The sequence below is a fragment of the Capra hircus genome, chromosome 1, assembly GCF_001704415.2.
Source record: "Capra hircus breed San Clemente chromosome 1, ASM170441v1, whole genome shotgun sequence".
In the NCBI taxonomy this organism is placed as follows: Eukaryota; Metazoa; Chordata; class Mammalia; order Artiodactyla; family Bovidae; genus Capra; species Capra hircus.
In genome coordinates, this window is record NC_030808.1 from 53702834 (window position 1) to 53720091 (window position 17258).

Here is a 17258-nt window from a genome sequence, read left to right on the forward strand (position 1 = left end):
GCCCGCACGCAGCAATGAAACCCAGCACAGTCAAAAAAAAAAAAAAAAAAGTCAAAAACAAGTCAAGTGGGGAAAAAGGAAAGGAGGTGTGTGTTTATAAAAAGCAAAAGAAAGCACCTTGTGCTGATGCACTGGTGGATTTGCATCAAAATTTGTTCATTATATTAATGTCAGTATCCTCGTTATGATATTACCACTGTTGTGAAAAGAAGAGAGGCGAAAAGCAAAGCAGAAAAGGAAAGATATAAGCATTTGAATGCAGAGTTCCAAAGAATAGCAAGGAGAGATAAGAAAGCCGTCTTCAGTGATCAATGCAAAGAAATAGAGGAAAAGAACAGAATGGGAAAGACTAGAGATCTCTTCAAGAAAATTAGAGATACCAAGGGAACATTTCATGCAAAGATGGGCTTGATAAAGGACAGAAATGGTATGGACCTAACAGAAGCAGAAGATATTAAGAAGAGGTGGCAAGAATACACGGAAGAACTGTACAAAAAAGATCTTCATGACCCAGATAATCATGATGATGTGATCACTAATCTAGAGCCAGACATTGTGGAATGTGAAGTCAAGTGGGCCTTAGAAAGCATCACTACGAACAAAGCTAGTGGAGGTGATGGAATTCCAGTTGAGCTGTTTCAAATCCTGGAAGATGATGCTGTGAAAGTGTTGCACTCAATATGCCAGCAAATTTGGAAAACTCAGCAGTGGCCACCGGACTGGAAAAGGTCAGTTTTCATTCCAATCCCAAAGAAAGGCAATGCCAAAGAATGCTCAAACTACTACACAATTGCACTCATCTCACATGTTAGTAAAGTAATGCTCAAAATTCTCCAAGCCATGCTTCAGCAATACGTGAACCGTGAACTCCCTGATGTTCAAGCTGGTTTTAGAAAAGGCAGAGGAACCAGAGATCAAATTGCCAACATCCACTGAATCATGGAAAAAGCAAGAGAGTTCCAGAAAAACATCTATTTCTGCTTTATTGACTATGCCAAAGCCTTTGACTGTGTGGATCACAATAAACTGTGGAAAACTCTGAAAGAGATGGGAATACCAGACCACCTAACCTGCCTCTTGAGAAATCTGTATGCAGGTCAGGAAGCAACAGTTAGAACTGGACATGGAACAACAGACTGGTTCCAAATAGGAAAAGGAGTACATCAAGGCTGTATATTGTCACCCTGCTTATTTAACTTATATGCAGAGTACATCATGAGAAATGCTGGGCTGGAAGAAAAACAAGCTGGAATCAAAATTGCCAGGAGAAATATCAATAACCTCAGATATGCAGATGACACCACCCTTATGACAGAAAGTGAAGAAGAGCTAAAAAGCCTCTTGATGAAAGTGAAAGAGGAGAGTGAAAAAGTTGGCTTAAAGCTCAACATTCAGAAAACGAAGATCATGGCATCCGGTCCCATCACTTCAGGGGAAATAGATGGGGAAACAGTAGAAACAGTGTCAGACTTTATTTTGGGGGGCTCTAAAATCACTGCAGATGGTGACTGCAGCCATGAAATTAAAAGACGCTTACTCCTTGGAAGGAAAGTTATGACCAACCTAGATAACATATTCAAAAGCAGAGACATTACTTTGCCGACTAAGGTCCGTCTAGTCAAGGCTATGGTTTTTCCTGTGGTCATGTATGGATGTGAGAGTTGGACTGTGAAGAAGGCTGAGCGCCGAAGAATTGATGCTTTTGAACTGGGTGTTGGAGAAGACTCATGAGAGTCCCTTGGACTGCAAGGAGATCCAACCAGTCCATTCTGAAGGAGATCAGCCCTGGGATTTCTTTGGAAGGAATGATGCTAAAGCTGAAGCTCCCGTACTTTGGCCACCTCATGCGAAGAGTTGACTCATTGGAAAAGACTCTGATGCTGGGAGGGATTGGGGGCAGGAGGAGAAGGGGACGACCGAGGATGAGATGGCTGGATGGCATCATGGACTCGATGGATGTGAGTCTGAGTGAACTCCAGGAGATGGTGATGGACAGGGAGGCCTGGTGTGCTGCGATTCATGGGGTCGCAAAGAGTCGGACACGACTGAACAACTGAGCTGAACGGAACTGGGAAAGGGTACACAGTCTCTCTGTATTGCTTCGTATCACTGCATGTGAGTCTATACATATCTCAATAAACGTTTCAATTTAAAAAAGGCCAAGTGTCAGTCTGTGTGTGTTCAGTCAACTCAGTAGTGTCCGACTCCTTGCAACCTCAAGGACTGTAGCCCACCAGGTTCTCTGTCCATGTGATTCTCCAGGCAAGAATACTTGAGTGGGCTGCCATTTCCTCCACCAGGGGATCTTCCTGACTTAGGGATTGAACTCAGCCTCTTGCTTCTCTTGCACTAGTAGGCAGATTCTTTACCACCGTACCACCTGGGAAGAGTGTCAGACTAGAGGAAAATGTTTTCTTCATATTTAACACCCAAAGCATTAATAGCTATACTACATTAAATATTCCTTAAAATTAACAAGAAAAACTATATAAAAGAAATATAAACAAAACACACAAGCAAATTATGGAAATAAGTGTCCAAAAAACATGAAAATATACTCTATTTTTTCAATAATTAGGAGGAAAAAAAAAAAGCATCAATTCTTCAGTGCTCAGCTTTCGTCACAGTTCAACTCTCACATCCATACACGACCACTGGAAAAACCATAGCCTTGACTAGACAGACCTTTGTTGGCAAAGTAATGTCTCTGCTTTTTACTAATGCTGTCTAGGTTGGCCATAACTTTCCTTCCAAGGAGTAAGCGTCTTTTCATTTCATGGCTGCAGTCACCATCTGCAGTGATTTTGGAGCCCCCCAAAATAAAGTCTGACCCTGATTTCACTGTTTCCTCATCTATTTGCCATGAAGTGATGGGACCAGATGCCATGATCTTCGTTTTCTGAATGTTGAGCTTTAAGCCAACTTTTTCACTCTCCTCTTTCACTTTCATCAAGAGGCTCTTCAGTTCTTCTTCACTTTTTACCATAAGGGTGGTGTCATCTGCACATCTGAGTTTATTGATCTTTCTCCTGGCAATCTTGATTCCACCTTGTGCTTCCTGCAGCCCCGCATTTCTCATGATGTACTCTGCATAGAAATTAAATAAGCAGGGTGACAATATACAGCCTTGATGTACTCCTTTTCCTATTTGGAACCAGTCTGTTGTTCCATGTCCAGTTCTAACTGTTGCTTCCTGACCTGCATACAGATTTCTCAAGAGACAGGTCAGGTGGTCTGGTATTCTCATCTCTTTGAGAAATTTCCACAGCTTATTGTGATCCATACAGTCAAAGGCTTTGGCATAGTCAATAAAGCAGAAATAGAAGTTTTTCTGGAACTCTCTTGCTTTTTCCATGATCCAGCGGATGTTGGCAATTTGATCTCTGGTTCCTCTGCCTTTTCTAAAACCAGCTTGAACATCTGGAAGTTCACAGTTAACGTATTGCTGAAGCATGGCTTGGAGAATTTTGAGCATTACTTTACTAACATGTGAGATGAGTACAATTGTGCGGTAGTTTGAGCATTCTTTGGCATTGCCTTTCATTGGGATTGGAATGAAAACTGACCTTTTCCAGTCCTGTGGCCACTGCTGAGTTCAAACAGGAGATGGCAAGAGTGAACATTGATATTCTACAAATCAGTGAACTAAAATAGACTGGAATGGGTGAATTTAACTCAGATGACCATTATATCTACTACTGTGGGCAGGAATCCTTTAGAAGAAATGGAGTAGCCATCATGGTCAACAAAAGAGTCCAAAATGCAGTACTTGGATGCAGTCTCAAAAATGACAGAATGATCTCTGCTTGTTTCCAAGGTAAACTATTCATTATCACAGTAATCCAAGTCTATGCCCCAACCAGTAACACTGAAGAAGCTGAAGCTGAATGGTTCTATGAAGACCTACAAAGACCTTTTAGAACTAACACTCAAAAAAGATGTCCTTTTCATTATAGGAGACTGGAATGCAAAAGTAGGAAATCAAGAAACACCTGAGGTAACAGGCAAATTTGGCCTTGGAATGTGGAATGAAGAAGGGCAAAGGCTAATAGTTTTGCCAAGAGAATGCGCTGGTCATAGCAAACACCCTCTTCCAACAACACAAGAGAAGACTCTACACATGGACATCACCAGATGGTCAACACCAAAATCAGATTGATTATATTCTTTGCAGCCAAAGATGGAGCAGCTCTATATAGTCAGGGAAAACAAGACCAGGAGCTGACTGTGGCTCATATCATGAACTCCTTATTGCCAAATTCAGACTCAAATTGAAGAAAGTAGGGAAAACCACTAGACTATTCAGGTATGACCTAAATCAAATTCCTTATGATTATACAGTAGAAGTGAGAAATAGATTTAAGGGACTAGATCTGATAGATAGAGTGCCTGATGAAGTATGGATGGAGGTTCGTGACATCGTACAGGAGACAGGGATCAAGACCATCCCCAGGGAAAAGAAATGCAAAAAATCAAAATGGCTGTCTGGGGAGGCCTTGCAAATAGCTATGAAAAGAAGAGAAGAGAAAAGCAAAGGAGAAAAGGAAAGATATAAGCATCTGAATGCAGAGTTCCAAAGAATAGCAAGGAGAGATAAGAAAGCCTTCCTCAGCGATCAATGCAAAGAAATAGAGGAAAACAACAGAATGGAAAGACTAGAGATCTCTTCAAGAAAATTAGAGATACTAAGGGAACATCTCATGCAAAGATGGGCTCGATAAAGGACAGAAATGGTATGGACCTAACAGAAGCAGAAGATATTAAGAAGAGGTGGCAAGAATACACAGAAGAACTATACAAAAAAGATCTTCACAACCAAGATAACCACGATGGTGTGATCACTCACCTAGAGCCAGACATCCTGGAATGTGAAGTCAAATGGGCCTTAGAAAGCAATCACCAAGAACAAAGCTAGTGGAGGTGATGAATTCCAGTTGAGCTGTTTCAAATCCTGAAAGATGAAGCTGTGACAGTGCTACACTCCATATGCCAGCCAATTTGGAAAAGTTTTTATTATAAAATTATAATTTCATACCAGTATCCACATAATGGGCTTCCCTGGTGGCTCAGATGGTAAATAATCTGTCTGCAATGCGGGAGACCTGGGTTCTATCCCTGGGTCGAGAAAATCCCCTAGAGAAGGGGGTGGCAACCCATTCCAGTATTCTTGTCTGGAGAATTCCACAGATAGAGGAGCCTGGAAGGTTACAAATCCATGGGGTCACAAAGAGTCAGATACAACTGAACTACTGACACATCCACATAATAAGGTTGCATGTCTTATGAATGAAACTTAAAACATCCAAATTACAGAACTGCAATTCCACACCTGGCATCTACATAAACTCTCTGAGTAAGGAATGTCAAAGCAGAATGACAATGCTGTAGATTTTTTATATGCCAATTTACACTAACCACATATGAGGTTAATGATGGGCACTGACTCATTTTAAAACCTTCCACCAGCCTGTCATCTTGCACTTTCTTAGTCCTACTACCCTCCATCAATATATAACCTTTGAAAATGACTTTTAATAATTTGTGTGACTGTGATTGAAGGTTACTAACCACCACCAGTGAGAAGGTAAAAATGGATTAACTTGATTCTGTCTTGATTCTATTCTGCACAAATAGACTACTTCAAGGAAAAAAAAAACAGTTTTGGGGGAGAAAATGTTACAAAGGTTTGAGGTGTGGGACTCAGTTGAGAGTTTCAAAAACTACCATAACATAAATTAATAAACAAAAATTGGGGTGTCCGTGGTGGCTCAGTGGTAAAGAATCCACCTGTCAATGCAGGAAATGTGGGTTCAATCCCTGATCTGGGAAGATCCCACATGTTGTAGAGCAACCAAGCCCATGCACCACATCTATGAAGCCTGTGCTCTAGAGCCTGGGAACTGCAACTACTGAGCCCACATGTCACAGCTACTGAAGCCCACGGGTCCTAAAGCCTGTGCTGTACAAAAAGAGAAGCCACAGCAAGGAGAAGCTGCCACAACACAACTAGAGAGTTGCCCCCTCTCACCTCAACTAGAGAAAAGCCCGCACAAAGCAAAGACAGCACAGCTAAAAATAGATAATAAATTTTAAAAAATTTGTCTAAACAAACAGGCCCAAAAGAGACACCTTGTTTTCTGTTATTAGTTCACTTTTATTTCTTTAATATTTAGTATTCTCAGCCCTCTCTGGCCCCTCCATTTTGTTCCAAATTTTATTTTGTTATGAAACTACATTTCATACCATCTTCTTCCCTTTCGAGAACTCTAAGTTTAACATGATATAATTCAACACTATTCTTTTTCTGTAGCTACAACTCTCTCTCTGCATGTTGCCCTGGAACCTCTGCACCCCTCTCTTGCACTCTCCACATACCACAATCACAGATCCAAACCCCAGTTTAATATATCACACATTAAATGCAAACTTATGCCTCATCTGCATTCTGAAATTGTGAGATGAATGTTATATATCTACACATAATTTTTCTTAAGTGGAAGCAGTTTATCTTTAGACTGATACTGCCAAAGCACAAGCCACCTCCCTGTGCTTGAACATCACACTTAATGAAATTTTCATGAGGCTATTGTCATCTTGAAACAAGGCCCTGACAATGGTCAGATTACTACTGTTCGAGCCTCAGCCAAAGGTAAAATGACAAAGGATTCTGATTGCTAAGTTTAAAATAATAAAATATTGGTGATGCCAAATATTCACAAGAACTGTATGAAAGTTCAGATCCTTTCACTCACTGGTTCCCTTCCTGGGAATCTGCCTTAAGAAAATAATTCAAAAAAAAATACACATTTACAAATATGTTTATTTCAACATTCAGTTCAGTTCAGTCGCTCAGTCGTGTCCGACTCTTTTACCCACAAATAATTTGAAACACTGAGATTAATGTTACTATACAAAAATGCAGGAATTGTTATGTAACTTATGATGAATCAATGCAATGGCCACTTATCAAGAAATCATGAAACGAGGCTTATTAAGGCTATACATATAACTTAGAATAAAGTTTAGAAGCAAATCGTAAATGAAAAAAGAAAACTGAAAAATTGCACTTAAAAACACTAGAACGGACAAATATAAATTAATAATCATGATATAGAAATTCTTTTCCTTAAAAAGTTTTAAAATATCATTTTACTTTTGATTTTACAATAAGAAAAATTGGAAGAAAATAAATCATACCAGAAAATCAATTCTCTGAGGCCAAACGAAGCCTGAAAACTTGGGTTTTCCTATTCCTATGTAGAAAATTAAATTATTTTCAGAATTGGCAGGATCTCACCATCTAAGGCTAAAGGTGAAAATTAGACAGTTCAAAACCTTGAAACTTGTTTTAGACAGATGTCAAATCATGCCCTGTGGCTTCAAAGAGATACAATAGCCAGAATAGAAAGAAACAGTGAAAAAGTTGTTTTATTACAAACCACTTAGTCTCAAAACCAAGATATGTAAACTGTACTTGATTAGATGTTCAAAGATCAGAAGTCATAAATGGAAGGGGAGTCAAAAAAAGATCCATCTGGGACCAGATACATTCTTTCAGCCTCAAGCTTTAATGGTTTTACTAATCCGTTAGTGAGGAGGAATTAGATGTTTATTGTCAGAATCCACTGACTTTTTAGAAGAGAAAACTGTGGCATTATTACTGCCTCCCCAGGAAGTAGTACTGCTCTCTCTACTTGGCACCAGCTGGTACTTACAAAAGAAACCATGCAATGTACTGCATCTTTGGTGCAGAAATTATGCCACCTCTTTACAATAAATCCTTCCTCATAAAATCCCATCCTTGTCTTTAGAAAACTTTTCTTGTGATTGAAATGTGAAACATTTTGTTGAAAAATCAATCAAATAAAAAATTGCAGGGTGGTCAATGTTCCAAAGTGAAATCATATATTTCCTAGGTCTGATCCATTTTCTTTATTTTGTAATTAACTGCCCAAGTGCCTTAAGAGGGCTTCCCTGGTGGCTTAGATGGTAAAGAATCTGCCTGCAATGTGGGAGCCCTGGATTCGATCCCTGGTCTTGGGAAGACCCCCCTGGAGGAGACTATGGCAACCCACTCCAGTATTCTTGCCTGGAGAATCCCCATGCACAGAGGAGCCTGTGGGGCTATAGTCCATGGGGTCACAAAGAGTCGGACATGACTGAGCAACTAAGCACAGCACAGCAAATGCCTTAAGAAGCTTCTAGCTTCATTAAACAATCTGAGAACAGTAGGAATTTTCCCCGAAGAATTAGCTGTCAAATTATTCTTCTAATCATATGTTATTTCCTAATGCTAGTGTTGAAAGGCTAAGGCATTCTGACAGATAACTGTTTGAAAATTTGAGCTCAAAGCTGTTAAGTAGTATGAAATATTGGTTTTGGAACCAGTTCTTAAGTAGAGGAAAAGGCCAGCAAGAGAGGAGGAGACAGTAATGAAGGTGCCAGTAACAGTTCTGGGTGCTCTTTCTGATATTGGCATGTTAATGTTGGCAAAGGGGTTCCCAACACTTGCAGAACAGTAATTAAGTTGGATATTAAAAAAAAAAACAAAACACCTTCATTTCTGTGTAAAAGGAGAATTCCACATTTTAGAATGAGATGAGAAAAAATATACATTAGAAAAATATAGAAAGGATAATTTAAAGTGGGTTATCATATGTTAAAGTCTCTAACTGGGAAAAGAACTTTCAAAATTTCACCTCCAAGGAAAAAGAAAAAGTTGTCTAAGCTGATATGCTTACTTGGGTCTCAATGCTGCTGCTGCTGCTGCTGCTAAGTCGCTTCAGTTGTGTCCGACTCTGTGCGACCCCATAGATGGCAGCCTACTAGGCTCCTCTGTCCCTGGGATTCTCCAAGCAAAAACACTGGAGTGGGTTGCCATTTTCTTCTCCAATGTATGAAAGTGAAAAGTGAAAATGAAGTCACGCAGTCGTGCCTGACTCTTAGCGACCCCATGGACTGCAGCCTACCAGGCTCCTCCGTCCATATCTTAGTCTAAAACTTCACTGTCCAATACCGTAGCTTCTGGCCATACATGGCTATTGAGCACTAGTCCAAGCTGATACGTGGTACACGTGTAAACCACACTGGATTTCAAAGATTTGGAATGGAAAAAATTGAATGGAAAATGTCTTAATATTTTGCATACTGAAATTGAAATTATAATATTTTATATATATTTGATGAAATAAAAACATTGTTAAATTAATTATACCCATTTCTTTTTACTTTTCCTAATGCAGCTACTCATAAATTTAAGATGACATACATTGTTCATATTTTTGGCTTTCACTATATTTCTACTGAACCACAATTGTTCATTAAATAAATCAGTCCAGATTAAATTCCTTTAAAATCCCTTCTAACTGTAGCATTCTGACACTAACAGAATAAAGGTTTAAGCTAATAAGCTTTTTTTTCCTTCTTCCTCTTTCATTAAAAGTTTTTTATTATTGGAATATAATTGCTTTACATGTTACATTCATCTGCTGTACAACAAAGTACATCAGTTATATGTTTACATGTATCTCCTCTCTCTTGACCCTTCCTCCCATGCCAGCACTCGAGGTCTTCACACCAAGACTGGTGCTCAGTACCGAGTACTGAGCCCAGCTCCCCGTGTTACACAGTACCTTCCCAGTAGCTACTTATTTCACACTTGGTAGTATATACATGTCAATGCTGCTGCTGCTGCTGCTGCTGCTAAGTCGCTTCAGTCGTGTCCGACTCTGTGCGACCCCATAGATGGCAGCCCACCAGGCTCCTCCGTTCCTGGGATTCTCCAGGCAAGAATACTGGAGTGGGTTGCCATTTTCTTCTCCAATGCATGAAAGTGAAAAGTGAAAGTGAAGTCGCTCAGTCGTGTCCGACTCTGTGCAACCCCATGGACTGTAGCCCACCAGGCTCCTCCGTCCATGGGATTTTCCAGGCAAGAGTACTGGAGTGGGTGCCGTTGCCTTCTCCACATGTCAATGCTACTCTCCCAATTTGTCTGCTAATAAGTTTTAAATACAAAGTTACTCTAGAGAAATCTAGGTTTAATCACTATTTCATATTTCTCCATACTTTTTCACCCATGCCCCCTACTAATTTCTCATTCTGTTCCCTATGGATCCCCAATAGCCAAGAAAAGTGAATATCCATTTATTTATTTATAAACTGCAAGTAAGCAGTTCATAGGACCATTCTGAACTGTCATTCAGTGATATTCCTCTGAATCACCTCTGAAACATATGAAAAATATTGATTCCTAGGCTTGATATCCAGAGATTCTAACTCAGTAGATGTGGTGTAAGACAGGATCTTGTACTTCTCAAGAAGCTGTCTCACAGGCTCAGCCAGATTTGGGAATCAGTGGTCCAGCCTAACATACTTTATCTGTAATTGGAGTAAAATGAATGGCTCTAGTGCTGAGGCCCAGTGGCCTCCGACCTGGAACCAGGATGCAGGTTTCCTAACCCTAGTTCACTGGCATCGTTGACACATGTTCTGACAAACACTCATATTACTCACTCTCCAAGAGCCCCAGCCACCAGTATATCTTCTCTGTCAGTTTTAACATCCAACTCAGGTTCTCCACTAAGCAGAAGCTTCACGTTATAAATAACCAGCAAAGTACCTAGTGGAAAAACAGATGTTTGACTTTTGTCAATATTTAACTACACTAAGCATTAGTCATGGTGCTATTATCTTACCTAGGGAATTAAGCCTGCTATAGACTAAATTTTCTTTTGTACTTCAGTAAATAAAATGCCTTGGTAAGTTCCAATATATATGTCTTATACATGTCTTATAGTAAATTCCACTTTCTCCCAAAGAGCATTGAGTTTCTACAGCATTGTGCTTCTTTTTAACTATCCAACTTATTATGTCTTTCAGTGTGGATTCTTTTCACAATTTGCATTATAAAAACTGTTAGAAGCCGGAGCCAAATTTGTATTATAGGTAAAACTCTCATTGCCAGAACTGAAATCAACGCACATAAGAACAAAGATGAATTTTTACCATTTGTATAAATCTGAAGTATTGCTTTTGCATAAATGTGTATAAATATGAAGTAGACACTAACAGAGGCGTTGGTAAACTTTTTCTGTAAAGGGCCAGAAAACAAATATTTCGGACTTTGCAGGCCTCTTACAACTACTCATACCTTAGCTCTACAGTGTAGCATAAAAGCTGCTGCAGGGAATACAGAAATGAATGACGTAGCTATGTTCCAGTAAATGTTAATTAAGAAAAACAGCCATGGGGCCGATTTGACCTGCAGGCCCTAGCTTGCTGATCCCTGCTCTAAAGCACAGCAAACAAAAACAATCCAAATTGTTTATAAAGTTGATTATAATATAAAGACAAACAGCACTGTCAGAGAAATTTGACGAACAACCAATTACACTTTTCTTTTTGGTAATACTAAAATGGAGGGGAGAACAGCAGAGTTTCAGAGAATCTGGACTTGGACTTGGGAGCCTAAACACATGTGTCAATACCCTGGACCAACCATTTACTATCACAATGACTTCAGGTAAGTGTCCTAATCTATATGATAGAGCTCACGAGGCACGTAAAACACAAGGGTTGTTTTGAGGATTAAATGAGTTAATTTTTATAAAGCATTTAGAAAAGTGTTCAAGAAATAGTATATCTTTCAGTAGTATATACATCAGTATTTCACAGTTAGAAGGCAACTAAAGAGATTATACATTAACCATCCTTAAAGTATACCATGTATCTTAATGAAATGAATATTTAAGTGCCATTATTTTTCTTCTATGAGAAAGGGAAAAGGATGACATAAAACATTACTTTTAAACAAACTGCCACAAGTTAGAGGAGAAATTTTCTATAAACATTACATAAAACAGAATTTTAATATAAACAGAATAGAATTTTGCACATTAACATTAGAAAAAGCAGGATGCAAATAGCTTTCTCTAGAGCAGGAACCTTTTTGCTTCTAGATATGAGGTGGTAGAAGTCTGGAGAAAGACTGGCACAGAAGCCTGGACTTGTTACTTTATAAACTGCCAACTCTCTTATAAACCCTGGGGTCATCTAGTCTTGGATGCTGTAGTAAAGCATCTCCTGACACAGAGAGATGGGGAGAGAGGTTGTCTCTGGCACAGAGATTGTGATTCCCGACGATCACAGCCTGTGTCAACCTCTCCTTAGCCGGTTTCACCAGGCTCTTACAAGTACAAACATTTCTCCCAGTGCCAGTGACTTAAGAGTTATTCCTGTTTGGACTCTCTAAGACAAAATTTATATAAATAAAATGAATAACTGCCCCCATATGAGATTCCACATGGCATTTTAAATAGAAACAAGTATGAAATCATATTTACAGTCTTTTGTACGACACTGAAAACAAACACTTCCACATTAAAGTTTCAGGGTTGTGATGATCTTACCACACTTGCCGTAGATCACATTAAATTGCTGCATCAATTCAGCTTCAGTTTTAAATGGAGAATATTTATAAATTATAGACAATTCTGTTGAGAATTTTTGAGGATCATCTGTGACAGATTCTCTGGTTCTTGTTAACCATGAAGGTATTGGAACCACAACCTATTAAAAAAAAACACATCAATTTACTATGAAATACACAAATAAAAACCATCATTTTTTTTTTGTCTGACCCTAAGTCAGTCAGTTTACAATCCAGCCAAATTATACAACACTAGGTTAAGAGTGTACTTGCCCCAGGTATTCTAGTTTGATAAGGAAGAGGCACAGAACAAAAGTGTATACTTAAGAGTTTTATTCTAAAATGTTCCACTACAGAACATGGTGACTGATGGAATCTACCTCAGCCCCCTAGGAATTATTGGTCAAATGGCCGAGGGAATAACAGTTTCAGCATTTCAGAAGCTGACCAATCCAAAGCCCATGCCAGAAATGAGAAGCCCCAGACTGATTTACAATTCAGAGCCCCCTCAAAGTCTCAGAGGTTGATGGCATGAATTAGCTCTCGAGGTGGAGGTAAAAGGAGAAGAGAGCTACAACTAGTCCAGCTCCCCATCTGGCGTTAGCTCCTCCTCCTCCATAGGGAATGGATGTTTACTCTCTGGAAAGAGTGGAACAGAGCATGTCTGGATTAGAGGATATGTCAGGCACAGTCGGCAGGTGACCTTACTGAGACTGTGTGCTTAGCCACTCAGTCGTGTCTGACATTTTGGGACCCCATGGACTGTAGCCCACCAGGCTCCTGTGTCCCTTGCCTGGGGATTAAACCAAAATTAAAATCGAGTTATACTGAAGGTGGGGAATTGGAAGGGTGTAGATGTGTGATAGGAGTAAAGAAAAAGTAATAGATAAATCCTCATCTTTTATAGTGGGAGCTCAACAGATAATGCCAAAATCAAATCAAGAAGTAACAATACAATCATGTTACACAGAGATTTGCAGGAAAATATCAAAATAATTAGCTAACATTGTTAGCTGCTGTATATTGTCACCCTGCTTATTTATTATATGCACAGTACATCACGAGAAATGCCAGGTTGGATCAAGCACAGGCTGGAATCAAGATTGCCGGGAGAAATATCAATTATCTCAGATATGCAGATGACACCACCCTATGGCAGAAAGCTAAGAAGAACTAAAGAACCTCTTAATGAAAGTGAAAGAAGAGAGTGAAAAAGTTGGCTTCAAGCTCAACATTCCGAAAACTAAGATCATGGCATCTTGTCCCATCACTTCATGGCAAATAGATGGGGAAACAGTGGAAACCGTGACAGATTTTATTTCGGGGGCTCCAAAATCACTGAAAATGGTGACTGCAGCCATGAAATTAAAAGATGCTTGCTCCTTGGAAGAAAAGTTATGACCAACCTAGACAGCATATTAAAAAGCAGAGACAATTCTTTGCCAACAAAGGTCTATCTAGTCAAAGCGACAGTTTTTCCAGTAGTCATGTATGGATGTGAGAGTGGGACTATAAAGAAAGCTGAGTGCCAAGGAATTTATGCTTTTGAACTGTGGTGTTGGAGAAGACTCTTGACAGTCCCTTGGACTGCAAGGAGATCCAACTAGTCCATCCTAAAGGAAATCAATCCAAGTATTCATTGGAGGGACTGATGCTGAAGCTGTAACTCCAATACTTTGGCCACATGATGTGAAGAACTGACTCATTGGAAAAGAAATGCGATTCCCAGCAACTTTCCCTGATGCTGGGAAAGATGGAAGGCAGGAGAAGGGGGACGAATTGCTGGGATTGTTGGATGGTGTCACCGACTCTATGGACATGAGTTTGAGCAAGCTCCTAGAGTTGGTGATGGATAGGGAAGCCTGGCGTGCTGCAGTCCATGGGGTGGCAAAGAGTCGGACACGACTGAGCAACGTAACTGAATCTTGTTGAAAGTCACTGCCACTATATAAGTGGAAATGAGAAGGTCACTGGTTTTACTTTAAAAAATAAAATAAAAAAGGAAATGGCTCATTTTAGCAAAGCTATAATCGCAGCTTTGGTCCAATTTCCCATGTCCTTTACACACATAAAGTACAACACAAATGCTTAAAGTATTGCTTTTCTTCATGTCAGAATCCCACTCAGCTACTCTCTGCTGCTTCTGCTGCTGCCAAGTCACTTCAGTCGTGTCCGACTCTATGCGACCCCATAGACGGCAGCCCACCAAGCTCCCCCTGGGATTCTCCAGGCAAGAACACTGGAGTGGGTTGCCATTTCCTTCTCCAATGCATGAAAGTGAAAAGTGAAAGTGAAGTCGCTCAGTTACATCCAGCTCTTAGCAACCCCATGGACTGCAGTCCACCAGGCTCCTCTGCCCATGGGATTTTCCAGGCAAGAGTACTGGAGTGGGGTGCCATTGCCTTCTCCACTCTGTTGCTTCTAGACTACTCCTATTAACTAGCCAGACTCCAGCACTGCCAGCAGGCATGCTGGGCTCCTGCTGGACAATCCTATATTTCCATACTATCCTCCAAACCCCACAGTCATCTCAGGTCTGAGACTTGCCATGCGCCATTTCTCACTACTCCAGCCTTTCCAGATGCAAGTGGTCTTTTCCCCATAAACTCTCACTCAAGGCTCTCTAGTCTCTTCATCCATATCCTGCTTGTGACAATTTACTAACAGCAGGATTACACACTCACTGAACGGCATGCTTTTAAAATCCCTTCATTTTGTTATTTATCCAGTTCATACATGTCTGCTTTATTTTGTGACTACACTGAAAGCACTGATAGTCAGGTGGTCTTCTTGTTTTCTACCTTCCACAGGGTATATCCAGCGCTGGGCAGACAGCAGTTACTCAACATGTATTTGTTATACTGAATTATAACTGATGTTCATAATACTAAAACTCAAATGCTGCAAATTAAAAAAATGTCTCTGGGTCAGAAAAGGGAGTTAAAATTATGGTCTAGAGAGTAATATTTTAAAATCTGCTTTGCATTCAGTTTCTTCAGATGTTGTTTTCCAAGTCTTCTGAATCCAATATCCTATTTACTTTAAAAGTGATAACCTATTTATGGATAGGTGGTGGAAATGTTTTGCAGGCTTCTTCCAAAAATCTCACAGTGCCAAAGGGAGCCTCTTATTCTGGAAAATATGTGTACATGGATAATACATAATGTTCTGAAAACAGGCTAGGATTAGAAAAACTATTCAAAAAAAGATCAATAGGACAGGCCTCCAATGACCCCAAAATGGCCAGCCACCCTCTATCTATTTCCAAGATATACTCCTAAATTTCTAAATCATAATAGGCAAGCACCCATGATAGACTTTACCTCCTGAAATGGTAAATTAAAATAACTTTATTACCATGGAAACCAAAGGAAACTCTTAACGCTTACCTCACTCAGACCTTCTCTTTCACAGAATGTCTGAGAAAAAAATACACAGGTCATCGTTTCTTCCTTCTTTGTAAAAAGAATAAAGTCTTTTCCAATCCTCATGGATCCACTATATTAAAAATCAAGAATATAATGGTTTATATCTCAAACATTAGCAAGAAGGGACAGGGGAGCACAATATTGTTCTTTTCACTGAAATAACTCCACTGTTTTGCGGACTCTTAACCAAGGGAGTGTAAAAATATTTTTTTTTGTTTGTTTTCTCAAAACAGAGCAGAGTTTGAACTAATCCAGCCCCACATTCTCACTTAAGATATGACTGCTGAGATAAGGTGCTGTCCAGGGCTGCAGCAAAGAAGGATCATCTGGTAGGTGCCACACAGGTAGCTGCGGCCTCACGTCCTCACTTTTCATTGAGCAGACTAATCACATAAGCTCTGGACACATATAACGCCAATGCGGAGACATGCATTAAGAAACAAGCACGGAGATGCAATGAAGCTCTACGGTACACGCGTGTTACTTCCCCAATCTCTGAAAAAGAGATTCATCCTCTCTTTGTGAATTAACTTTTAAAATGCTATAAAGATTTAAGTCAATTTGGGCATGGAAATTATAAAACAAGGTGGGACTCTTGGGTTTATATCCTTTTTTAAGTTTTTCAAACTTGGATCATTCTCAGTAAGACTTCCCTTAACCAAATATCATTCCTGATAATCAATAGCAATAATACTTACATTATAAGAAAGAAGTCCTCACCTTTTAAGGCCATTGCCATATTGCCCGATAAACTTCAAGGTTGATAACCGTTTCTTGGATGTTCCAAAGTAAATGATATCTGATGCTTCCTCTACAATTGACAAAGACAATATAAGTGGTTAGGACATAGGAGTCTTCACATTGGCCAGATGTCCAGTTGTCAGGATGTCACATATATATTAGGGCAGACCCACACTTCTTGCATGAACAGAGAGAAAATGATCCTTGTCAGGCTCCATAATCTCTGACCAGGATCTTAAGAGCAATGTACTGATAAGAGGTCAGAGAGACCTAGCTGTGTGACCCTGGGAAGTAGAGCCTTAATTTCCTTGACTATAGATGGGAGCTATTAACACATCACAGAGTTGTTGACAAAGATAAAAATAATAAGTGAGATGATGTGTCAACCTTGAAAATACTACATGCCATTTGATAAATGCTAAGGTGACTGCAGACATGAAATTAAAAGATGCTTACTCCTTGGAAGAAAAGTTATGACCAACCTAGATAGCATATTCAAAAGCAGAGACATTACTTTGCTGACTAAGGTCTGTCTAGTCAAGGCTATGGTTTTTCCAGTGGTCATGTATGGATGTGAGAGTTGGACTGTGAAGAAGGCTGAGCGCCGAAGAATTGATGCTTTTGAACTGTGGTGCTGGGGAAGACTCTTGAGAGTCCCTTGG

General features: G+C 39.7%; 1 protein-coding gene across 1 annotated transcript in view; it reads right to left on the reverse strand.

Annotated features, from left to right (window-relative positions):
- MORC1 (MORC family CW-type zinc finger 1) overlaps window positions 1-17258 on the reverse strand; it is a 153369-nt gene that overhangs the window by 125133 nt on the left and 10978 nt on the right. Inside the window, exons 4-7 of the mRNA XM_018050048.1 lie at window positions 16576-16666; window positions 15817-15925; window positions 12408-12567; window positions 10513-10618 (exon numbers count right to left, since the gene is read on the reverse strand). Of these exons, the coding sequence (XP_017905537.1) occupies window positions 10513-10618; window positions 12408-12567; window positions 15817-15925; window positions 16576-16666 (466 nt within the window). The remainder of the gene's footprint in view (window positions 1-10512; window positions 10619-12407; window positions 12568-15816; window positions 15926-16575; window positions 16667-17258) is intronic.